At 42.6% G+C, this 27,467-nt stretch overlaps 1 protein-coding gene across 2 annotated transcripts in view; it reads right to left on the bottom strand.

Moving 5' to 3' along the window:
- Positions 1–27,467, bottom strand: part of LOC126248918 (MAM domain-containing glycosylphosphatidylinositol anchor protein 1-like) — a 1,134,762-nt gene that overhangs the window by 379,170 nt on the left and 728,125 nt on the right. For both annotated transcript variants that reach the window (XM_049950410.1, XM_049950411.1), the window contains exon 6: positions 17,065–17,201. In XM_049950410.1, coding sequence (XP_049806367.1) covers positions 17,065–17,201 — 137 coding nt within the window. The remainder of the gene's footprint in view (positions 1–17,064; positions 17,202–27,467) is intronic.

The raw sequence follows: 27,467 nt of genomic DNA, 5'->3' as shown, positions 1-27,467 counted from the left end.
ATTAATCTTGTGATGAATGCTTCAGTTTTTGAGTCAATATACAAAGTGATCTTTGGCATGTACATCATCCCCTCAGAACGAATACATGACACTAGTGCGAATTGTCCATAGTATGCAATATACTGATACAGTTACATATTGCTACACTATCTTCTAAAAAGTAATTCCCTGTGACAGATCATGAGAAAGTTACTTTCATCCTTGTGTTTTACACACCATTGTATTCGAATATATCAACATACGTAAATAAGAACATAGTTCTGTGCCCAAATCTGGCGTGGCTGATTTGTACCGGTTTCATAAATTTGAGAGGTGATTTCTGCTGATGGATGCGGAGTTTGGGACGCTCCATCACTCATAGAATCTCTACATATACGGCAACCAGCTTAGTCGTTTGTCTGGAACATGTTATGTTGTGTATTAGTTAATTAAACGTTTGTTCTTGCAAATGAGTGCACTCTACCTCATTAACTAGTTTAATCATTCATAAGACGTCCCGCTGAGGGTTTTCGAAAGCCACCACTCGCAGGAAATCACGATCTGACACCATTCATAAACTAATGTTTTTTTTTGTCACTGCTGTTTAAACTGTATGTTGAATTACAGAACTGCTTTCACATCAGACAGTTTGATGGCTTTGTCTCGCCTGTACGAAAAAACATACCGAAAATGAGTTACACATATATACGACTACATTCTGCTACCATCTTCATCATCACTTACGCTGAAATGACGACTTCATTGTGGAGTGGAGCTGCGTTGCTGCTGCATGTTTTGATATGCTGACCTTCTGAGACTGTGAGAACGCTTTTTCAGGTCTTGTTAGAATGTAAAATTTGCAGCAGTGTACGTAACTTTAAAACACAAATATTTACAGTTGCACCGTCTCTCCTTTGCGTATAAAGAGGCATACACTGGACTCTACAGCCAGTTCATCACTATTGCTTGTGCTGTCACGACAGCAGCTATTGAAAAAGTGAATAAGGATATGGTTCTTGGCGCCAAATCCGATAAACGAAGAGCGATAGTATTAGTTGTTAATTTAAGTGATGGTAACGAGTATACACTGTGGGCTCTGAACACTAAAGTATCTTTCAGTACTTTGCAGCCATTAATTAAGTCACAGCTGAAAGAGAATAGTTACTACAAGACGATGGTGTTTTCACAACATCTACTAAGCCCACTTGTCCTAATTATTCTGGAACGAATTGTTCCTCAATACGTCGAGACGCTGCAACTGTAAGACCATGAATTCCATGAGAAGGAAAGTATTAATGCTTATTACCTGTTTGAGTGGCTTAAATCTAAAAATGTGTATAAGCTACTTCTTGAAATTTATAAGGATCTTACAGAAGATTGTAATAAGTAGAAGCCAATTGGCTGCTATTCGTTTCCTAGGCAACTGATTCCTTTTCTGTCTAATATTTCACACAGCTTTACCAAATTATCTCAAGTGTTTCAAAGCGATGCACTCCTTTCTAAGTATCGTTATTATTATAAGCATTATAATTTGAAGGAGAATGTGAAATTGATGGACCTCCTCCTGTTACATTGAGCTGCGAGGGGTATAAAAGGGAACAAAGAAGATATTTTTTTCAGTGGATTACGTGTGTTTTTCCTTCTTCAAAGTTCTTACATAAACATGTAGTTATTATAACTTAGCTAGATGTGGGGGTACGGCCGTAATGACGGTACTCTATTTTGTTTATAAACTTTTGGAATGACCTTACTGACTGAGCTACAGTGACTGCCCACCTTCATAAACTTTTAAATCTCTCGATTTGTTGGCGAAAATGCATGTTCAAAGGCGGTGGTAGACAGATACGAAATTGTACTAAATGTTTTATCTGAGAATTACTTTGAACAATTAGTTCATGAGCCCACACGAATTGTAAATGGTTGCGAAAACACGCTTGACCTCTTAGTCACAAATAATCCTGATCTAACGGAGAGCGTCATGACGAATACACGGATTAATTAACACAAGGTCATTGTAGCGAGGCTCAAAACCATATCAACCAAAACCAATAAAAATAAACGCAAAATATATCTATTTAAAACTGCAGATAAAAATTCGCTTAGTGCCGTCCTAAGAGAGAATCTCCGTTCCTTCCAAGCTAATTATGGAAATGTATACCAGATGTGGCTCAAATTCAAAGATACAGTATCGACAGCAATAGATAGATTCATACCGCATAAGTTAATAAGAGATGGGACTGATCCACCATGGTACACAAAACACGTCAGAACACTGTTTGTTGCAGAAGCAACGAAAAAGCATGCCAAATTCAGAAAAACGCAAAATCCCCAATACTGGTTAAGTTTCACGGAAGCTCGAAATTTAGTGCGGACGTCAATGCGAGATGCTTTTAATAGTTTCCACAACTAAACATTGTCCCAAATACGGTAGAAAACCCAAAGAGATTCTGGTCATATGTAAAGTACACCAGTGGCAAAAAAAACAGTCAATACCGTCACTGCGCGATAGCGATAGAAATGTTACTGATGATGGTTCCACTAAAGCGGAGTTACTAAATACAGTTTTCGGTAATTCCTTCACGAAAGAAGAAAAAGTAAATATTCCAGAATTCGAAACCAGAACAGCTGTTAGCATGAGTGACATAAAAGTAGATATCTTAGGTGTTGCGAAACAACTCAAATCACTTAAGAAAGGCAAGTCTTCCGGTCCAGATGGTATACCAATCAGGTTCCTTTCAGAGTATGCAGACACAATAGCTCCTTTCTTAGCAATCATATACAACCGCTGACTTGACGAAAGATCCGTTCCTAAAGACTGGAAAGTAGCACAGATCACACCAATATTCAAGAAAGGAAATAGGAGTAACCCATTGAATTACAGACCCATATCACCGACCTCAATTTTCAGTAGGATTTTGGAGCATGTACTGTACTCGAACATTATGAATCACCTTGAAGAAAATGACTTATTGAAACATAACCAACACGGATTCAAAAAATATCGTTCTTGTGCACCCTTTATTCCCATGAAGTAATGAGTGCTGTCGACAAGGGATCTCAGATCGATTTCATGTTCCTAGATTTCCAGAAGGCTTTTGATACCGTTCCTCACAAGCGACTATTAATCAAATTGCGTGCATATGGAGTATCGTCTCAGTTGTGTGACTGGATTCGTGATTTCTTCTCAGAGAGGTCACAGTTCGTAGTGATAGGCGGTAAATCATCGAGTAGAACAGAAGTGATATCTGGCGTTCCGCAAGGTAGTGTCATAGGCCCTCTGCTGTTCCTGATTTACATAAATGATCTAGGCGATAATCTGAGCAGCCTCCTTACATTGTTTGCAGATCACGCTGTAATTTACCGTCTAGAAAAACCATCAGACGATCAATTCCAATTACAAAATGATCTGTATGTAGCGAAAAGTGGCAAATAGCACTAAACGAAGAAAAGTGCGAGGTCATCCACACGGGCACTAAAAGAAATCTGATAAATTTTGGGTATATGATAAATCGCACAAATCTAAGGGCTGTCAATTCGACTAAATATCTAGGAATTAAAATTACGAGCAACCTAAATTGGAAAGACCACATAGATAATATTGTGGGGAAGGCGAAACAAAGACTGCAGTTTGTGCCAGAAGACTTAGAAGATGCGACAGACCCACTAAAGAGACAGCCTACATTACACTTGTCCGTCCTCTGCTGGAATATTGCTGCGCTGTGTGGGATCCTTACCAGGTATGATTGACGGAGGACATCGAAAAAGTGCAAAGAAGGGCAGCTCGTTTCGCGTTATCGCGCAATAGGGGTGAGAGTGTCACTGATATGATACGTGAGTTGGGGTGGCAGTCACTGAAACAAAGACGGTTTTGTTTGCGTCGAGATCTATTTACGAAATTTCAATCACCAACTTTCTCTTCCGAATGCGAAAATATTTTTTTGACACCCACCTACGTAGGGAGAAATGATCATCATAATAAAATAAGAGAAATCAGAGTTCGAACGGAAAGATTTAGGTGTTCCGATTCCCCGCGCCATTCGAGAGTGGAATGGTAGAGAAGTAGCATGAAAATGTTTCGATGAACCCTCTGCTAGGCACTTAAGTGTGAATTGCAGAGTAACTATGTAGATGTAGATGTAGTTGTAGATGTAGATGTAAATCACATCAGAAGAAAAAATGGGCAGGATACTGTGGGGGGAAATAAAAGAATTTCGCATGAAATCTCATTATGTTATTACATTGTTTTTGTTACAATTATTATTAATTGTACAGAGTCATTATCCACAGCAATATTTTGTGAATAATTATTTTTACATGCATTAAATTCATTCGTATTGAATTCAAACTGATAGGAGCTACAATATACTTAGGTATTCGTGTAAATTCTACTTGTGTGGATTTAAAACCTATAGATGTAATAGTAGCAGACTTTGGTATTGTATGAATAGATGAATTTATACGTTGATCTAAGTCCTTCACATGCACATTATGCTTGTGCACATAGAAAATCACTGAATAGTCCTATGACTTATGGTTGCCACTGGCTCAGCCTGTCTGTCCCAGCACATAATGAACTGTATAGAGCACGCAATTTGGAAACACTAGAATGTCTTAAATAAATGCAGTGTAGAGAGTTTCCAGATGTCAATTTCAGTGTCGGAGCTCCATAATTGTTGACGATAGGCGTCTTCTTGGTAAAGATGGAGATGTCTGGAGGAGGACAAGAGGGGTCATACTTTGTAATCATCAAATTCTTGATGTACTCTGTCATGTTACATAGAAGGTCCCACTTCCTCTTTGTAAACTTCACTTTAGTGTTGTGCTGAAATTTTATAACTTCTGTTATTATTTGGCAGCCATTATCCGGTGCTATTCCTACGTTTACATGTTTAAATCTGCTTGCAGTTAGTCGGTAAGCAGTGGAGAAGAGCAGTAAGCTGAATTCACTTAGCTGTGGCTCAATGAGCGGTAGTGCACATATTGGAAACTAAATATCTGGGGACAGATGTGTGTCGTACTCGAATGTATCAGGTAATGCTGGTCTCTGCTCCAAGACATAAGGGTGCTGTTGCACTGAGGGAGAAATAATAATAATAAACTGAGACACGGGTCATTACTGAATAATAATGAGCAGTGAGAGAGAGAGGAAAGGGTTGATAATACTTACATTCGACCGTGTGGGTCAATATTTTATTCTGCCTGGAGGTGGCAGATGTCTAAAATGGTTCAAATGGCTCTGAGCACTATGGTACTCAACTGCTGTGGTCATAAGTCCCCTAGAACTTAGAACTACTTAAACCTAACTAACCTAAGGACAGCACACAACACCCAGCCATCACGAGGCAGAGAAAATCCCTGACCCCGCCGGGAATCGAACCCGGGAACCCGGGCGTGGGAAGCGAGAACGCTACCGCACGACCACGAGATGCGGGCGGCAGATGTCTGCTGACGCTCTTTCGTGATGAGCGAACTTTCACAATTGAGTACAGAGTATCAGTGCCGAGCCCATCTGATGGTTAGCTGACCCGGACAATATGGATAAGTGCTGGGATAGAGAACTGCAGTGCCACAAAAATTGGAACAACTCTTTTGGACATGGGGGTGGGCAGGGGTCTTCATTTTAATTGTGGAGGCCTTATTTGGTCATAAATTATACTAAGATAAGGTTGCCTTGGAAAAACATCCAGCAGCCATATTGTGTCATGGTTTATAGCGACAAAGATAAGGGTGACATGTAGTGGTAGCCATATCCGATCATAATGGTCCTAAATATACAGGGTGTAAATTTTAAGTTGACAAGCCAGAATAACTCGATAAATAAGCTTCACACGAAAAAATGTGTATAATCCAAAGTTGATTATTTTCGAGGTGGACATCTACTGGTGCTAAAATTAGCCCGCCACCCCAGCCCCTGGGGTTGGGGTAGGAGGGAACTTAAAAATTTCAAATGGGATCCCCCATTTTTTTATTGCACAATAAGATTATACATAAAAAACTACGTGCATTTTGTCTTAAACATTTGTTTTGATTCTTGGTAGTTGGCGCTGTAATTCAAGAAAATGCGTGTTCTCATTTTTGCGTGGAAAATGGTTACGGATATACACACATAAAAGAAAAGCAATCAGCTTTAATTTATCTGTTGCACGAAAAATCGTAACTTAACAAATTGCAATTACTTTCTTTAATTTGGGCTTTGTCTAACATGACACAACATTATTTCCCCCCAGAAAATCGAAAAACACATGACACCTACAAATTAAACGAGTCAAGCAGACCTAAATAACAATACGTATCATTTGAACTATATGAAAACTCATGTGTTTGTGAATCATCAGTAATAAATACAGTTATTCTTGTCATTCTAACTGGTTTAAATTACGTATGATGCTGTAACGTCTAGGTATATACTGGCTACCTTACGTTTAACGAACTCGATGGTTACATTAAGTGGAAGGCGTCGTTATTTTTATATAGAAAAAATCAAAGAACTTGTTAGGTACATTGCCTCAGCATATAACAACCAGCAAATACAGTAGAAGTCCGCCAATTGCAATTACAAATCAGTTTCTCTCCGATGATAAAAGAAACAAAATTTCGTCACAGAGATTTCGAGGTTCACTGAAAAATGTAAAAGGCCTCAGGGTGCTCTGAACAACCAATGAGACCGGTGAGGGATATTGTTTCATCATTTTTGTCTGGCAGCTCGTCAGCACGCGAGGTATCTCTTATATACCAGTTATATTCCGCCTGGAAACTGACGACGTCAAGGGGGAGCTAGTTCTGGAGTGAGACTGTAACCGCAGTGTGGATACTGCCGAAGTATAAACATGGAGCTGGTTTTACAATTATCCAACCACATCAAGAAAGAGTTCGAACTTAACGACAGTATTTGCATCAGGTGAATACAGTGAAGCGAACGCGACGGTTTCACGAGGTCTCCAAACCGTAACCGTGTTAGCGCCGCCAAAAGCAAAAAAATGGCTCTGAGCACTATGCGACTTCTGAGGTCATCAGTCGCCTAGAACTTAGAACTAATTAAACCTAACTAACCTAAGGACGTCACACACATCCATGCCCAAGGCAGGATTCGAACCTGCGACCGTAGCGGTCGCTCGGCTCCAGACTGTAGCGCCTAGAACCGCACGACCACTCCGGCCGGCCCGGCAAAAGCAATTACGAGCTCTATAACAGTGTTGAAAACAACCAAACTATCCAGAAAATCCTGGATGGCATGCTCCTCATCATATACAGTTAAAACAACTAACTGGCTAATATGGGAACTGAATACCTCTACTATATTTAACACCTACGAAACCTAGATCGCAACTATTCTCTCACACGTCAGTTCTGCTAAGATATTCGCTCCACCACAGTTGTATCACTCCCTCGGCACAATTGAGCGCCATGCATTCAACCCTTCCTTCTGCATACGTTTATTCCTCCGGTATGGATCGTTTACCATCTCGTCTAATTTCCCACCCCCGCTATTAAACTGTCCGCGTCTTCAGTTGGGTGGTCAGCACGGCTGACTGTCATGCAAAGGACCGGAGTTCGATTCTCGGTACTGCCAGGTATTTTTATTCTGTGGGAGGACTGGTGCAGGGCGCACTCAGCCTCGTGAGGTGAAGTGAGGAGCTACTCAACCGATCAGTAGCGGTTTAGATTAATTCGTGATATGGACAACCAGTTGCCGGCGGAGTGGCCGAGCAGTTCTAGGTGCTTCAGTCCGAAACCGCGTGACTGCTACGGTCGCAGGTTCGAATCCTGCTTCGGGCATGGATGTTTGTGATGTCCTTAGGTTAGGTTAGGTTTAAGTAGTTCTAAGTTCTAGGGGACTGATGACCTCAGATGTTAAGTCCCATAGTGCTCAGAGCCATTTGAACGATTTTGAAGTAGCGGTTCTAAGGCCAAATATCCCGACAGCGACCCGGAAGGTGGCGTGCTTACCGCATGCCGCTCCATACAGCGTCCTATGAAGCCACTGACAGAGGATTACACGGCGGCCGGTCGGACGCGATTGGCCAGTCCGAGGCCAGAATACGGAACTTTATCCACCTACCTTTACTTTATTAAATTTGATACCTTCGTATATACTACACTATCTGAAAACTCGGCACCAACAACCCCAGTGCTTCCCTTCTTATTCCTGGTATGCAGTCGTGCCTTAATCGACACGTCCAACCTATTCTACAACTACACACACTTAATACCCTCGTCCAAAGAAACTTCAACTGTTCGGGGCGCCTCCAGACACGTCTCTGGCCTGAAATCTTATCGACAAGAGCAGAATTGTCTTCAGTAATGAGTCCAGCTTCGAACTGAGCCATGATGACCAGCGAAGACGTGTCTTCAGACGCCCTGGACAACGATGGGATACCAGCCTGACTGTCACCGCTTGGCGCGAGAACCTGGAGTGACTGTATGAGGTGCCATTTCTTTTCATGGCAACATCCCTTTGGTTTTCATCCGCGACGTTCTTATAGCACAGTGGTACATCGACAATATTCTACGCTCCGTTTAGTTCTCCATCGTGGCAATCAATCCTGGGCTTACATTTCAGCAAGATAATTCCCGCCCGCACACGGCGAGAGTTACTACTGCTTGTCTTCGTACTTGCCAAACCCTACCTTGGCCAGCAAGGTCACCGGATCTCTCCCCAACTCAGAACGTTTGGAGCATTATGAGGAGGGTCCTCTAATCATCTCGGGGTTTCGACAATGTAAGACGGCAATTGGACAGAATATGGCATGATATCCCAATACCTCGGTCAATGCCAAACTGAACAACTCCTTGCATAAGGACAAGAAGTGTACCTACACCTTTTTGGTTTGCTCAATTGGTGATGCTCTTTCTCTTGAATAAATTATCGAACTTTTCTAAAATTGTAATCATTTGTCTCTCTGTACATGTACATCACATCCACCCATCTCCGTCCTGTTCGGATAATTCTTTCGTGGTGCGTCGTTTCTTTATTTTTTTGAGAGTGTGCGTTATTTGAATTTGTTGCATTTTAACCAATTTGGCTGAAGAATGGGCTGCATATACCGCTGTAGCCCCCAAATTCCATATGGGCTTCGCCGCAATCTGCCTTGATGATCTGTTGTCGCTAGCCATATTAACCTTCACAAGCACAATTTATCCCCTACAGACCACAGTCACTCGACATGCGCTGCTCCTCCTAAGAGAATGCCGTCGTCTTTACGGACCCTTCCTTCACATCAGGGACTGGAATACTCTTATACATCACCGTTAACTGAAGCGGCACATCCGTTACCTTCTACACGCCATAAACTCTGTGACTGGTGGTAGATAGCCGGCCTGTGTGGCCGTACGGTTCTAAGCGCTTCAGTTTGGAACCGCGTGACCGCTACGGTCGCAGGTTCGAATCTTGCCTCGGGCATGGATGTGTGTGATGTCCTTAGGTTAGTTAGGTTTAAGTAGTTCTATGTTCTAGGGGACTGATGACCTCAGATGTTAAGTCCCATAGTGCTCAGAGCCATTTGAACCATTTTTGAACTGGTGGTAGATACGTTTAAAAGTTCCCATAAACTCGACAATTCCCATAAACTCAACAAAACAATGGAAAGCAGTCCACCACCTCACCGCTTCTAATACCCCATCACAATATTCTCTCCTTCATGACAACGGGATCCGGTTCCTAGCTGAGTGGTCAGCGCAAATGAATGTCATGCGGAGGACCCGGGTTCGATTACTAGTACTGCTAAGAATCTTTCCCTGATGAAACTAGTGGCAAGGGCCCATCCGTATCACATCCGCATGACACTGCGAAGCAGAGAATTACACGGTGGTCTGGAGACATATTACCCCTAAACCAGTCTTATTGCCCCACACCTAGATTATATCATCACTGATCCCATTGATCCATACTTCGATCAGTCTGTAGACCACGAACATACCAATAAAACTACCCCAGTACTCACTCCCATCCCATCTCTAATACAGCATCACAAAATGAGTGAACACACCCATTACATCTTAACAAACTAAAACAACACTTGTCAGAAACACAGTACAGCGCGTCGTCACCATTCAGTTACATATTGTAACTTTAAAGGGAGGCCATTTTCGTTTTTACCAGCTCTAGCATAGCCGTAAAATCTTTACCCGAACACTGGATAGCCTTCAAAATACTCCTATTTCATGAAGCGAGCAAACCATGCAGTGAATAATCATCGTACCGACCCGTTACACTTACTTCCATGTTCAGAAAGGCTTTTGAATTTGTTCTAACACAACACATCTACAGGCTTGTAGAACAGCACCTTCCTGTTCCTGACACCTAGTGTTGCTTCTCTCCCAAACGCCGAATTTATGCCTTCTGGCGATTTCAGTGTTCACAACGGAACAAAGGGTGTCCCTCTGTCAAGTGAGGTGCATCAGCAGCTGCGTCTACTGCATTACAACTGACAGACGGTCTCCTGTTGTCCAGTTATGTCCACCTGCAAATGGCCTAAGTGCCGAAACCGACATTGGAGAAATTTTGGTACAACTGGTTCTATGATTAAATGAAAGTATAATTGTCAATTGCAGATACTCTGTGTCCAAAGAAAAATAATGGGCTAATTAACTAACCGAAAAATTTTGACTATAACGCGATAGAATTTCCGCACAGATAACTGCATCATGTGTGAAATCCATTACGTTGCCGTCAATACTATCCGCAAAGCCATTAGTGTATACCATGATCATAAATGGTCCTATGAAACTGCCTTGAGGCACGCCAGATATTACTTGAGGGTCTGTAGATGACCCTACACCAACGATAACGTGCTCCGTACTGCCCGTTACGAAATTTTCGATCCAGTCGCAAAGTTTCGAGAACCGACTTTAAATGATGACCCTGGGAATATACTACAATCCGCTCCACATCGCTCTCGTAAGGATCGTAATGACAAGATTAGATTAATTATAGCACGCCCGGTGACACGGAAAGAATAATTATTTCCGTGCTCCATACGTGAATGGAACCGTAAAAAACTTCCTGTAACTGGTACAGTGGGTCGTACCTTCAGCCATGCACATCGCAGTGCTTTGCAGAGTATAGATGTAGCTGCAGATGTACATACCAAATATAAATGTGTGTTTTTAGAAGACGTCAATGTAAGCCTCACTCAAAAGCTTTTCGAAACTCAAAAAGGGACGCTGGAGCATGTGTTGACAGCTAGATGTTGAAAGAAACCTTCGTGTAGGAGAACAGTGTAGCCGAACATTATGGGACCCGCAGACAAAATACTTTTATATCTATCTAAAAAGCAAAACCAAACTTTCAGCGCTGACTGCAAGACGTAAGAAAGGTTGCGATGCGGCAACCTTCCTGAATAAAGTGCAGTATGCATAGCATGCTTTTAAAGTTTAATATTTTAAAAGCGTTATGGGAGTGATGCTAATACTGTTAAATACAAATAGCATAACTATGATTGATTTATATTTTTGCTCCATGGCAGCTCTGGTGCCTTGCTACCTATAGCATTAGTGAGGACAGTGTGGTATCAACGTTCGATACCACACTTGTTAGGGGTTGCAGTTATCGACTGCGGTCCGTATTAGTATCGTAGGACCCTTGCTCGGGACGTCAAGTAGTAAAGCAGCATAGCCTTCAGCTGATAGGAGGCAACCTCTAAGATGGCGCTTAGTAACGTATGGCCAAAGCGAGGCCTCAATAGCTATCCGTTTACAATTATATGTATGCAGCCAAGAAGAATCCTGTACAACTACTTAAGTACGAGGGTTACTCCAAAAGAAATGCACACTATTTTTAAAAAATACAGTTTTCATCCTGCATGTGTGAAAGTTTTACAGTGTGTAGATACATCCTTCTCGCTTGTTTTCAAACTTAGTTCAACCTGTTCCCGTGAGTGGTTTTATCACAGCATGTCTTCAAGATGGCTGCTACACTTGACATTCGTCAGAAGCAACGTGCTATCATAGAATTCCTGTGCTGTGTAAACGAAACAGTGGGAAACATCCACAATAGGTTGAAAAAGGTGTATGGAGATGCTGCTGTCGATCGCAGTACAGTTTGTCGGTGGGCAAGCAGGTTGTGTGATGAAAGCGGGCACGGCAATATTGAGGATTGTCCTCGCAGCGGCAGGTTTCATACTGCACACACTCCAGACAATGTGCAAAGAGTTAACGAATTGGTGACTTCTGACAAACGCATCACAGCGAACGAATTGTCACTCTACGTTGGGATAGGGGAAGGAAGTGTTTGCAGAATACTGAAAGTGTTGCCGTTAAAAAAGGTTTGTGCCAGGTGGGTTCTCACAAAGGAACCTCCCCATCGCACCCCCCTCAGATTTAGTTATAAATTGACACAGACGATAGGCCTTGAAAAACTGAACACAGATCAATCGAGAAAACAGAAAGAAGTTGTGTGGAACTATGAAAAAATAAACAAAATATAAAAACTGAGTAGTCCAAGTGTAACATATCCAACATCTAGGACTATATAACACGAAGAGCGCCGTGGTCCCGTGGTTAGAGTGGGCAACTGCGAAACCAGAGGTTCTTGGTTCGAGTCCTCCCACGAGCAAAAATTTTACTTACTTTATTTTCGCAAAGTTACGATCTGACCGTTCATTCATTGACGTCTCTGTTCACTGTAATAAGTTTAGTGTCTGTGTTTTGCGACCGCACCACAAAACCGTGCGATTAGTAGACGAAAGGACGTGCCTCTCCAATAGGAACCGAAAACATTTGATCGCAAATACATAGGTCAACCGATTCCTCCACAGGAAAACACGTCTGAAATATTCTATACGACACTGGTGACGGCATGTGCGTCACATTACAGGAATATGTTGTCGACCCACCTAACTTGCACACTTGGCGAATGGGTAAAAAGATTCTTCTACCTTGCCCTATTTAGGTTTTCTTGTGGATGTGATAATCACACCCAAAAAAGTGATGAAAACATTGAGTTTGTCGCATAAACGGCAACAAATGAATGTCAAAACAAACGTTTTTAACGTTTTCAAGTTTTTCCGTGTGTAGACCGTCAAATCCTGCATGTGTCCAAGCAAATCTGAACATGTCCTGGAATTTTGGAGAGCAAAGTTGATCATGTCTGAGTGCATGAACTTTGATAATTGTCTGAAAATAAAAAATTAAAACTTTTCACTCGAGGGAGGGTTGAACCAGGGACTTTCCGTTCCGTAGCTGCTCACGGTAACCACGGGACCACGGTGCTCCTCACTGAACAAGTACCTTAATGTGACATATCTTGCACACGGACTACTCCGTTTGTATATTTTGCTTATTTTTTTCATAGTTCCATACAACTTCTTCCTGTTTTCTCGATTGATCTGTGTTCAGTTTTTCATGGCCTATCCCTGTGCCAACTTATAACTAAATCTGGGGGGGGGGGGGTGCGATGGGGAGGTTCCCTTGTCAGGATGTTGACAGTGGCTCACAAAGAAACACAAGAACACTGAAACACCTGCCTTACACTCCTGACCTGGCTCCATGTGACTATCATCTCTTTGGGAAACTGAAAGACTCTCTTCGTGGAACAAGGTTTGAAGGTGATGACTCCCTTGTGCACGCTACCAAACAGTGGCTCCAACCGCTTGGTACAGAATTTTACCTTCTGGCGCCGGGTATACAGGCGCTGGTTCCAAGACGGCGTAAGGCAGTTGAGAGCGATGGAAATTATGTGGAGAAATGAAAATATTGTTCCTAAAGGATGTGTCTACACACTGTAAAATGTTCAAACATGTAGAATAAAAGACGGATTGAAAAAAAAAATAGTGTGCATTTCTTTTGAAGTGACCCTCGTACAATATATATTATTTTTTAACAACGACTTATAATTATTTTAGTCTTTGCAGATCCAGACCATTCAGCCAGCACCTTATCGACGTTACTGTCAAACCTGCTATGATTTATACGTTTCTATTTAGCATTGGCCATCAATCAACATTGGCGACGACTCGTTCGTCATCATAACGGACAGCATGCCAATAGACCCTGCATTGTGGTCAACATTCTGCGAGTACCCTAACGCCAACAGAGTAGCACTTACCATTAATACGGTAACCAAGGGCAGCCTAGCAACTCCATTCTCACTTACACATACTGTAATTACCACTAAACAAGTACTTTAAAACGCTAAGCTAGGCATGATATGGTTATCCGCTGAATGAAATGATATAGACTAAATCAGCAAATAAGATAGTTTTTCACTGGTGAGAAGGGTAGTACTTTAAAAATTGATAATTAGATGGTAATTACAGGCAATACTTTGTAATTACAGGCATGTTTGACATCTTAGTTGTGAGAGCGCAGGGATGATGTTGATATCTGAAATCCACCTTACCCTACCAGTGCACCTTAACGTGATAGCCGCCAAACATCTAGCGGAAGGATCAGCGCCATAAACGTCACCTCTCTAATACACCGAAGAAGTTTTGGGATGAAAGCAGTAGACTTGGACAAAATAAGTTACTCAATAGCTATTAGGTTCCCCCTGTGATGGTCGTGACTCGTTTAGGAAACAGCCGGCCGAAGTGGCCGTGCGGTTAAAGGCGCTGCAGTCTGGAACCGCACGACCGCTACGGTCGCAGGTTCGAATCCTGCCTCGGGCATGGATGTTTGTGATGTCCTTAGGTTAGTTAGGTTTAACTAGTTCTAAGTTCTAGGGGACTAATGACCTCAGCAGTTGAGTCCCATAGTGCTCAGAGCCATTTGTTTAGGACACGTGCGAGGTGGTGCGGTGCTTAAGACGTTGTACCCTCATTTGGATGCGGTTCAGATTCCTTTCTGGCCATCCAGATTGGGGCTTCCCGTAGTTTTCCAAAATTACTTAGGAATATCGCGATTATTCCTCTGAGGAAGGAAGAGAAAGGAAAGGAAAGGGAAGGGACTATTGATATCAACTGAATCAGGACTTTGTGCGGCATAACAGCGGTGAGTGAAAATGTTTGGCGGACTGGGATTCGAAAGCAGAGTCTTCTGCTTAACAGACAGTTGGATTAAGGGGCTCCGGAAAGGCTCAAAATCATGAAAAGTTCAATTTTTACTTTTTTGCGTTTTCTGAATCTGCAGACTATTACCTTTTAATAGATATATAATTTATTCAATTCCGAAGACTACAACTATTTTTAATTTTTTTTTGAAATGTGTTCTACATGGGCGTGACCCACTATGGCGCTGTTAAACTGCTGTCAAATGGTGTTATTATTAACGTACGTGTTCATCAGGTACATTTTAGTGATGTGAGATAAAGTATAAAACCTATTTTCAGAGACTTAGCAGCACCTGAACTGTTGAAAAAGTGTGTTCACGGAAAAACTCAAAACCCCAATGAAAGTGTAAATAGTGTTATATGGTCGAGAATCCCCAAGACTGTATTTGTTGGAATAGAAACACTTCACTTTGGTGTGTATAATGCTGTTGCGACTTTCAATGATGGCAACATTGTAAGGTGCAAGGTATTTAGAAATATGGGAATGAAGATAGGTTCTAACATGGTACGAGCGATGCTTGCTTTAGACAAGGAACGCCTTCGGGCTGCAGACAGGGCTGTAAAGAGTCTAGAAATACAAGCAAGAGTAAACAGGAGGAGGAACAAGAGGAAGCTGGAGGAGGAGTTTGCAGAGGATGAAGATAATCCATCCTATGGACCTGGAATGCACTAAAAAATTAATCCAATCTTTGTCGCTCGATTCCCAAAACTTTTATTTTCTCATACTAATTACATGTTTTCTAAGGATCTTCCAAACATATTTGTTTCAAACTTTCAGTAAATGTTACACAGTACCTTCTGCATAATTTAACACAGCCTTTTTCCAAAAAACTGTATATTTTTGAATATATAAATAAAAAATTGCAAAAAAATGTGAATTTTCATTACAATTGAAAAAAAAAATCATCTTTAATAACTGAACTAAAATTTTGTAAAATCCCTGTGTTAAGTTGTAGCCCATATTCCAATAAATAAGCTTCCTACCTCAAATACTTTGTGAGGAAAGATGTAATTTATAAGCGTTATTTTAACATTGCAAGTATAGGGCGTTCCGGAGCCCCTTAACCACTGCGAAACCCGGACACAGTGCTTCTCGCAGTTGTGCGGACTAGCTCGGCACGCCTCTCGTTCGACGATCGCTCGTGCGCCGACTATAACACCACGTTCAAACTCACTTAAATCTTGGTAACCTGCCATTGTAGCAGCAATAACCGTTCTGACAACTGCACCAGACACTTGTTGTCTTATATAGGCGTTGCCGACTTCAGCGTCACATTCTGCCTGTTTACATATCTGTGTTTTGAAAACGCATGCGTATACTAGTTTCTTTGGCGCTTCAGAGTATATGATAATGACTATCACGGATCATGGACACATGAGAGCAAGGGAAATTCATTATACAACCATACAATAACAAACACTTGCCTGATCCATATATTTAAAAAAGTGAGGTCACAGACGGAGAAAATACTTGCACTGGATTATTCAAGAAGCTCGGAATTCGAAGCTGTCCAACCATCCTCGTTTTCTTGTGATTTGTTGAAATCATCACAGGCGAAATACAGGATGGTTTCTTCTGGCGGCCCCTATTGTTTCATCTCTAATCCTACTCCCATCTTGACTATAATTATGTGCCGCTAATGAGTTCAATATCGACTAAATTAAATGTAGGTCTTCTCCTTACTAATTGATTAGTAGGATACTATAGCTATTACGGACTTGGCACAGTCTAACACTATAAGCACTATTTACAGAATTTTCGTATCCTCGGTTTATATGAATTTTTAGCATAGACAGAGACATATGTTCTCAACTGGTAAAATATATACGTAATCACTTCAGCTACACACATTTTCGTATAAATATTTGTAACAACTTGGGTTTGTGTCGGATTCAGTGATGGTATGACACCTATATCACTAATTACAGTTAAGAACGAGAGAGAGAGAGAGAGAGAGAGAGAGAGAGAGAGAGAGAGAGAGAGAGAGAGAGGCGATAAATACTGTTTTAGTAACTTGACGTATGTCATTTAAGTTTGAGATGGTAGAATACGAAAGCAGATAATGAAGCAGCATGAAATTATGAATGTAACAATTTACCTGGAACGTATCATTGATTGAGGTGAGTGATATTAACCCTTGAATCCACCGCGCGCCCTGGTTCCCATATTTCAGGAACGATGGCGTCAAGTCCTTAAACGGTCGACTCTGGGGCTTCACGTAGATTTTAAGAGATCCTGCAAAAGACAGAAGTAATATGTCATTAATCTGTACTTGTAGAAATCATTCTCAAAAGCCTTAGGATACTGCTAACCAAGCTACTGAAGACAAGATCACAGAGGCGACAAAGTTATTAGTAACTAAGCTAGAGCGAGACAAAGCAGACTCTGTTTTTGGCATTATTAAAACACCATATGTTTAGAAACTAATGACTGTGGAGGTCTGCGTAAAAATCAAGACGTTCCGCATTGTTACGCGTTGTTTTTGTCTTCATAGTACGAACTGGTTGTCCATATCACGAATTAATCTCTTTGGAATTAAAGCAGCAATCGTGTATAAAGTTTCCCGAAGACCCAGTGGCAATTTACTGTCTGGCTATGCTGACAGCAGTAATGTTTCTATTTCGGATCCTCTGAGCTTTCTTTGCGGGTTCTTGAATTAGTCCGTCAGAATCCATACCATTGGTGTATAATAATAAAGTCGATTTCAGAAACACTTGTTCTAAATCTGAAATGTTGTTTCGGTCATTGATTGTAAGACTGATATCGCGCAGTTCTGCATTCTTGTTTCTTGGGAGCTATTCACTTTATTTCAGTATAGCCTTTTCATCCAAAACCATCGATCACCTGCCATACATATTCATATCTAGGCCTGATCTCCAAGAACGATTAACTTCCATTCAGTGATGTGAATTGTGTGCCTCAATGATAGAGACGACTGTACAGTAGGAGTAACATCATCGAAGGGATATTTGTGGAGAGGCCCGACCGACATAATGTTCCTGCAGAGGAACTTCATCTTTTCAGTAGTTGCAGAGGCAATGCTCTGGATGATGTGGCTTCCTGGACGACGGCGTGTGCTCGGGCATTATCACTCTGAAAGACGAGCACATAGCCGAAATGTTGACATTAGGGCTGGACAATAAGTGCGACGATCCTACCTCGATACTGCGCAGTCCCGAAATTACCATCAATAGCGCTGAAAGACAGCTGAAGTTTGTACATGTCATTAGTACAGTACATTACTAACGTCCCTACTTAACCTGTGGATGTGCATATCTGAGAAGTGGATTGGTACTTCCCGCCAATGTTCTACGAAAATTATCATGTGCTTGACAAATCCTGCACTCCTCGGTACAGAGCACTCCTTGTCATTGATCCAGGTTCGACTGAAGATGTTCCCCGCCATTTTCTTCACGTCTGACGGTACTACGGCGGGAGGTGGGATGTGAGGGGTGGATGGGGGTCCAGTTTTGCTGTTAAAAAGACGAATTCCTGCATGGTTCCTTTCAAAGGGAACAGCCGATTTTTTTTTCAAAGTCTCATTGCAAGATTGTGTTCCGCCCCTAATGACCTCACTGTCGACCAAACTTTAAACTTTCCTTCCTTAGTGCCTACTATTCCATTCATTCTTCACGAAATAGTTAATTATACAGCAGATCCTAGGTGGTCGTCTCAGGGAGTGTATAATTCTCGAGTAACACTCTGTTGTGCAGAGAATGGCAAGGGATCGAAGCATATTTATAAGAAAGTGCTTGCAGTGTACCTATTTTGTTTTATTTAGCTGCAGGGAAGAGTCATATCCTAGATCAGTGGTGGCCAACCTGACCCCTACCGCCCACTAGTGGGCGTTCCAACTTTTATGGTGGACAGCAGACGGTAGGGGCTTCAAAAATATTCTCGTTAGATTTTCACAAAATATTGACATAAAGTATTGGGTAAGGAGTTATTCCTATATTCTTTAACTTGCTGTAACTTTGTTTTATAAATTTTATAAAGTGCGCAGTTACTTCCCTACTTTAAAAAATCACCACTATTGAGGAACCAGAAGACGATTAGAAAATTTTGCTACTAACAATGACACAAAAGTAGGTGGCAGGTAAAAAAATATTGACTACCTCTTTCCTAGACGAATATTCTTTCTTTTGCTACTGCCTTTATCCCGCATTGTGCGCAGGGTCGGCAGGGTTAGGTACGGAGTTGGCATGGTTAAGTTTAAGGGGTGGCCCGATGCCCTTCCTGCCGCCACCCTCTATCCCCCGGGACGGAGTTAGTGTACCCCAGCTGTCTGATTCCAGTATAAATCGTGAAATAGTGTGAATGTGCTGCAAATGTCTGCGAGTCGTGTAACTGAGGCGGGACGTGGGGACCAGCCCGGTATTCACATAGTAGGATGTGGAAAACCGCCTAAAAACCACATCCAGGCTGGCCGGCACACCGGCCGTCGTCGTTAATCCGCCGAGCGGATTCGATCCGCGGCCGGCGCGCCTACCCGAGTCCAGGAAGCAGCGCGTTAGCGCTCTCGTCTACCCTGGCGGGTCTTCCCTAGACGAATACTGCCCCTGTAAAGAAACGTTGAGTGTCACGCAGGCGAATGTGTCATGGAGTTAAAACGTATGTTGAGGAATTAGATAACTGGTGACGCTACAGCCATTGCCACTGGTTGTTCATGCGTCGTGGGACAATATAGGTTATCGCTAATTATGTGCACCATTGGTGCCACGCATGCTGCTCCGCAATACAAAATTCAAAGAATAAGTGTAGTGTAACAGAATAGTAATCACTACCGCCGTCAAGGGAGCGACATGCTAGCTCGAATTATCATAGGTGACGAGTTTTCAGCTCACCAGTCCTTTCCCAAGAGAAAGTGTCCGGCAGTACAGTGGAAACGTGAGACACCTGCGAAAAGTTTAAAGTGATATAGCCCGCCAGAGAAGTGACGCCCACGGTGTTATAGGATAATGGAGACATACCACTCAACAAATTCCAAATAAAACAGCAAACCACGGATGCCAAATCGTTTTATGACATTTTGAAGAAAATTCATTAGACTGTTTAACATACTCATACGTAAGGAGGGCTCTTCACGAAAGTTGTCTTACTGTTGAATGACAATGTGTGTCCTTAAGCTGACAGCACAACGAATGAAGATTTGAAGGAGGCACCTATGAAGCATTCCTGTTCAAGTACGACTGTCTGCAATCAGCTTTCAGCTGTACTACTTCCTTAAATATATTATTTTGAATTAAAATTTTCCCGACGTAGCAAATGTAGTCCAAAGAAATATATAACGCTGATTTTCAGATGGTTGCGTAGCTTTGGGACAAATGCTTCAATAAATAGTGGTAATGTATGGAGAAATAATACAATTTTCCAAATCGCTATTCTTACTTCTATAATTTCTCTAATGGTTTTCAACATAGACATGTGGAGTGGAATTGTATACATCTGCCTAAGAGCGTGTAACACCTAAATTCGCTATGATGATACCGGCGAAACAACGGAATGTGGACTTTATGAGGCACCAACAATATGACGGAGCCATCTTGATCCATGACCGCTCAGCCACGGAGCCCAACGCACGGAAATGAGGTATAGTTGGGTCCAAGATGTGCGCACCATTCTCGATGGCTTTCATGTGAAGTATGGAACGAAAATATCACCCTCACGTTCGCCGAACGTTCCGTGAACAATCTGCACACAATTCAACAACATGGAGCGTTGTATTTTCCACTTGCAGGAAGAACAGACAGTCTGAGGGATGCTGTTGGAGAGCTAACGGAAGTCTACGATCGAGCAATACGCTCCAGTATCATTCACTGATGAGTCGCCTGGCCCCATGTAATCACACACACAGGAATCTCTGCTCGAACAATGTCCTGCTAGCAAGCGGAATGCATCGCCTCAAGGGCTTTCCGAAATACTCGTACCTTATGATCGGCGCGTACGAAGGCACTCCGTGACCAACTAGTCCACGACACCCTTCTCCACAGTCCAATTTGTTGGTATGACCATGCTAAACTAGACTGAGACCAGCTGTCAGTGGGATTACATACACTTATGAGCCAGAACACTATGACCTCATGCTTAATATCGTGTGGGTCCACCTTTGTAAAAAATACAGCAGAGATTTTGCGTAGCATGGATTCGAAAAATCCTTGGTAGATTTCTAGAGCTATGTTGCACAAAAGCACTATGCCTTTCGCATAAATTATAGGACGGTGATTTGTGGGCGTGGAGCTAACGTCCAATATTGTCCCAGTTTTGTTCCATCAGGTTCAGATGACACAATTTTCATGGCCAAAAAAAGAAAAAAAAATCAATGGTAGGTCGTTGTTATGATTATGAACCCATTTTAACACGATCAGACGTTGTGACACGCACAGTTATACCGCTGCAAGGTGCACTCGAGGAAGACATCAAACATGAAGGGAACCCCATGGACCTCAATAACGTTCAAGTTGTCCACAGCTGTCACGGTCGCTTCAACTACTGCCACAGGTCCCGTGGACACCAAGGAATATGTCCCCCACAGCGTAATACTGCCCCCACAGATCTGTGTTCGTGGTGTGGTGCAAATTTCGAGAAAGAGCTCGGCTGCATTACGGCACATCCTTCTACATCTACATCTACATCCATACTCCGCAAGCCACCTGACGGTGTGTGGCGGAGGGTACCCTGAGTACCTCTATCGGTTCTCCCTTCTATTCCAGTCTCGTATCGTTCGTGGAAAGAAGGATTGTCGGTATGCTTCTGTGTGGGTTCTAATCTCTCTGATATTATCCTCATGGTCTCTTCGCGAGATATACGTAGGAGGGAGCAATATACTGCTTGACTCTTCGGTGAAGGTATGTTCTCGAAACTTTAACAAAAGCCCGTACCGAGCTACTGAGCGTCTCTCCTGCAGAGTCTTCCACTGGAGTTTATCTATCATCTCCGTAACGCTTTAGCGATTACTAAATGATCCTGTAACGAAGCGCGCTGCTCTCCTTTGGATCTTCTCTATCTCTTCTATCAACCCTACCTGGTACGGATCCCACACTGCTGAGCAGTATTCAAGCAGTGGGCGAACAAGCGTACTGTAACCTACTTCCTTTGTTTTCGGATTGCATTTCCTTAGGATTCTTCCAATGAATCTCAGTCTGGCATCTGCTTTACCGACGATCAACTGTATATGAATATTCCATTTTAAATCACTCCTAATGCATACTCCCAGATAATTTATGGAATTAACTGCTTCCAGTTGCTGACCTGCTATTTTGTAGCTAAATGATAAGGGATCTATCTTTCTATGTATTCGCAGCACATTACACTTGTCTACATTCAGATTCAATTGCCATTCCCTGCACCATGTGTCAATTCGCTGCAGATCCTCCTGCATTTCAGTACAATTTTCCATTGTTACAACCTCTCGATACACCACAGCATCATCTGCAAAAAGCCTCAGTGAACTTCCGATGTCATCCACAAGGTCATTTATGTATATTGTGAATAGCAACGGTCCTATGACACTACCCTGCGGCACACCTCAAATCACTCTTACTTCGGAAGACTTCTCTCCATTGAGAATGACATGCTGCGTTCTGTTATCTAGGAACTCTTCAATCCAATCACACAATTGGTCTGATAGTCCATATGCTCTTACGCTGTTCATTAAACGACTGTGGGGAACTGCATCGAACGCCTTGCGGAAGTCAAGAAACACGGCATCTACCTGTGAACCCGTGCCTATGGCCCTCTGAGTCTCGTGGACGAATAGCGCGAGCTGGGTTTCGCACGACCGTCTTTTACGAAACCCATGCTGATTCCTACAGAGTAGATTTCTAGTCTCCAAAAAAGTCATTATACTCGAACATAATACGTGTTTCAAAATTCTACAACTGATCGACGTTAGAGATATAGGTCTATAGTTCTGCACATCTGTTCGACGTCCCTTCTTGAAAACGGGGATGACCTGTGCCCTCTTCCAATCCTTTGGAACGCTACGCTCTTCTATGAGACCTACGGTACACCGCTGCAAGAAGGGGGGCAAGTTCCTTCGCGTACTCTGTGTAAAATCGAACTGGTATCCCATCAGGTCCAGCGGCCTTTCCTCTTTTGAGCGATTTTAATTGTTTCTCTAACCCTCTGTCGTCTATTTCGATATCTACCATTTTGTCATCTGTGCGACAATCTAGAGAAGGAACTACAGTGCAGTCTTCCTCTATGAAACAGCTTTGGAAAAAGACATTTAGTATTTCGGCCTTTAGTCTGTCATCCTCTGTTTCATTACCATTTTGGTCACAGAGTGTCTGGACATTTTGTTTTGAGCCACCTACCGCTTTGACATAAGACCAAAATTTCTTAGGATTTTCTGCCATGGCAGTACATAGAACTTTACTTTCGAAGTCATTGAACGCCTCTCGCATAGCCCTCCTCACACTACATTTCGCTTCGCGTAATTTTTGTTTGTCTGCAAGGCTTAGGCTATGTTTATGTTTGCTGTGAAGTTCCCTTTGCTTCCGCAGCAGTTTTCTAACTCGGTTGTTGTACCACGGTGGCTCTTTTCCATCTCTTACGATCTTGCTTGGCACATACTCATCTAACGCATATTGTACGATGGTTTTGAACTTTGTCCACTGATCCTCAGCACTATCTGTACTTGAGACAAAACTTTTGTGTTGAGCCGTCAGGTACTCTGTAATCTGCCTTTTGTCACTTTTCCTAAACAGAAAAATCTTCCTACCTTTTTTAATATTTTTATTTACGGCTGAAATCTTCGATGCCGTAACCGCTTTATGATCGCTGATTCCCTGTTCTGCGTTAACTGTTTCAAATAGTTCGGGTCTGTTTGTCACCAGAAGGTCTAATATGTTATCGCCACGAGTCGGTTCTCTGTTTAACTGCTCAAGGTAGTTTTCAGATAAAGCACTTAAAAAAATTTCACTGGCCGGCCGAAGTGGCCGTGCGGTTAAAGGCGCTGCAGTCTGGAACCGCAAGACCGCTACGGTCGCAGGTTCGATTCCTGCCTCGGGCATGGCTGTTTGTGATGTCCTTAGGTTAGTTAGGTTTAACTAGTTCTAAGTTCTAGGGGACTAATGACCTCAGAAGTTGAGTCCCATAGTGCTCAGAGCCATTTGAACCATTTTGAAATTTCACTGGATTCTTTGTCCCTGCCACCCGTTATGAACGTTTGAGTCTCCCAGTCTATATCCGGCAAATTAAAATCTCCACCCAGAACTATAACATGGTGGGGAAATCTACTCGAAATATTTTCCAAATTGTCCTTCAGGTGCTCAGCAACAACAGCTGCTGAGCCAGGGGGCCCATAGAGACATCCAATTACCATGTCTGAACCTGCTTTAACCGTGACCTTGACCCAAATTATTTCACATTTCGGATCTCCGTCAATTTCCTTCGATACTTGCACTTCTTATCGCTATAAACACGCCTCCCCCTTCACTGTCCAGCATGTCTCTGCGGTATACATTCCAATCTGAGTTTAGCATTTCATTACTGTTTACGTCTGGTTTCAGCCAACTTCCTGTCCCTAGTTCTATATGGGCATTGTGACCGTTTATTAATGAGAGCAGTTCTGGGACCTTTCTATAGACGCTCCTGCAGTTTACTATTAGCACATTAATATTGTTTCTCCCTGTTGCATTTTGCCTACTCCTATCTTACCGCGACTCAGGAGGCGTCTTGTCGTGCCTAGGGAGGGAATTCTCTAACCTAAAAAAAAAACCATGTGCACACCACACGTATTCCGCTACCCTTGTAGCCGCTTCCGGCGTGTAGTGCACGCCTGACCTATTCAGGGGGACCATCGGTCTGATGTAACGAGAAACGTATTTCATCCAACCAAGAGACGTGTTCCCATTGTTCCACTGCGATCATATTTTCGGAAAAAAACCGGGGTACCACGAAGGAATTATACGAATGGGACGGAAATCGGTAATGTCATGCACATATACAGACGAACAAATGATCTATCAATCAATGCCAAGCCGAATAACTGCTTGCGTAAGGGCCAGAGGTGGACCAACGCGTTATTGACTTGCTCAACTTGTGGAGCTCTTTCACTTTAATAAATCATCCCATTTTTCTCAAACTGTAACCATTTGTTTGTCTATATATGCGCATCACAGCTATGGATTTCCATCCCATTCGCATAATTCCTTGGTGGTGCATTTGTTTCCTGTCTTAGAGAGTAATTGTCGATATAGTTGGGAGAATATGGGTACATGTTGGAGTCGGCCGCTGCGGAGCCCCATCTTCAACAATGCGCACTAAGCGGTGCGATCTGAAACACCTGTGCCTGCACCATCATTGTACTATGTCGCCAAATCTCGCTCAAATCACCGTCTATCCAGCCTTACAGAGTGAGCAAACCTTGGAACCCTATACCCTGTGATAAGGCGTAGAGGTCCAACACCTAGTCAACCACTCGTAGTCGTACTGCAGGCACCACTATCAATAGATGCCCAGGTCAGGGCCCAGCGAACAGTCGACCAGCTTCGTCCTTTCCGAGGAGCTCGTTCCCAGGCGGCCAGCCATCACAATCTGCCCTTCGTCAAAGTCGCTTATGATGGTGCGTTCCCCATTTGCGGTCCGTATCATCGCTAGAATGATACTACATTTGTCTCCACTTCTGTTCTTTCTTTACGGTGTCACGTCTCCGCCAACTCCCATGTGTCTAGCCCCAACTACCATTCCGCTTTCAAAGTCTGTTAATTCCCATTGTAGGGCCATAATCACGTCGGAAGCGTTTTCACGTGAACCACCTGAGTACAGGTGACAGCTTCGCTAATGCACTGCCCTTTTATACCTTGACGGGATACTGTCGCCATCTGTATACTTGCATATCACTATCTCATGGCTTTTGTCACCCCAGTACAGTTCGCATGATGTTCTGATTCAGTGGCGTATTTGTAACACGTAGCCACGAGGTGGTTTTGCATGCTATGACCACTTGCTGGCCATATCACAATGAAACTTCTAAGAAAAATCTCATATTTCATTCTTTCTCTGAAACAAGAAACGAATGAATTCAGTTTAAAAATGGTTCAAATGGCTCTGAGCACTATGGGACTCAACTGCTGTGGTCATTAATCCCCTAGAACTTAGAACTACTTAAACCTAACTAACCTAAGGACATCACATACATCCATGCCCGAGGCAGGATTCGAACCTGCGACCGTAGCGGTCGCGCGGTTCCAGACTGTAGCGCCTAGAACCGCTCGGCCACTCCGGCCGGCAATTCAGTTTAAGACCTAAGGTTTCTTTATTATTATGGAATTACGTTTCCTTGAAGCCATCTGTAATAGTCAGAGCTGTATTAAGATTATTGACTTTATTGTAACATAAAAATACGAAAAATCCATGTTTGGACAGTCAACAGTCCTCTTTCCTAGACTCTATTATCAAATAAAGAAATCAAAGTTAACTTAGTTCTGTTTTATGAGGATGGCTTATTCAGTCTCTAGCCATACAGCGATACGGGAACTGCTTTTTCGAATTTGTTTGTCATTACATATAAACAGTGACAATACATGCTAAGAAAAAAATATTTTCATTTTCTTGTTTCTTTGTTTTCTATAGCATTTCAAATTGAGGACTCATTATTTAACGGTAATTCTGTAGTACCTCCAGTCACAAGAGGTAGAGCTAATCACGATAAAATGTGTATATGGTGAAAATAATAGCAATGACTCCTCTTTGAAGTTGTTTCTTGATCGGGATTTACATACAGTCCGAGTTTCTACTAATTTCAAGTAGTGCAAGTGTCATAGATTTTCATGCACACATTTTAAATGATTGGACATGCTTATAATGTCTGTGTTATTATTTAGATGACACACCAATATCTTGTATAACGAAACTTCCTCGCAGATTAAAACTGTGCCCGACCGAGACTCGAACTCGAGACCTTTGCCTTTCGCGGAAAAGTACTGTACAGCGCTGTCGTGAGTCGTGCTTGGGTAGCTCAGTCTGTAGAACACTTGCCCCCTCAAGGCAAAGGTCCCGAGTTCGTGTCTCGGTCCGGCACACAGTTTTTCATCTGTCAGGATTTTCTTATCAGCGCACACTCCTCTGCAGAGCAAAAACTTCAGCCGTGCGGGGTAGCCAAGCGGTCTAAGCGCCTTGTCACGGTCCGTGCGGTCCCCACCGTCGGAGGTTCGAGTCCTCCCTCGGGCATGGGTGTGCGTGTTGTCCATAGCGTAAGTTAGTTTACGTTAGGTTAAGTAGTGTGTAGGCTAAGGGACCGATGACCTAAGTAGTTTGGTCCCATAAGACCTTACCACAAATTTCCAAATTTTCCAATTTTCCGAAAACTTCATCTTGTATAATGTTTGCTGTGTGTGAATGAGAGACTGTAAGCCATTTGGAGACACATGTAAAGAAAGCAGAGGGACCCATCAGACTATGATCCTACAGGCGACTTCCAGAACTTTATTGTAAGTGAGATTTCTAACTACTAAACCAATGCTTGTTGTTGGTCTGCTTGTCAACGGTAACGTACGA

The sequence above is a fragment of the Schistocerca nitens genome, chromosome 3 (genome assembly GCF_023898315.1).
Source record: "Schistocerca nitens isolate TAMUIC-IGC-003100 chromosome 3, iqSchNite1.1, whole genome shotgun sequence".
NCBI classification, from domain to species: domain Eukaryota; kingdom Metazoa; phylum Arthropoda; class Insecta; order Orthoptera; family Acrididae; genus Schistocerca; species Schistocerca nitens.
The sequence above is the reverse complement of the archived record's forward strand: the minus strand, read 5'-3'. Positions and strand labels throughout refer to the sequence as shown.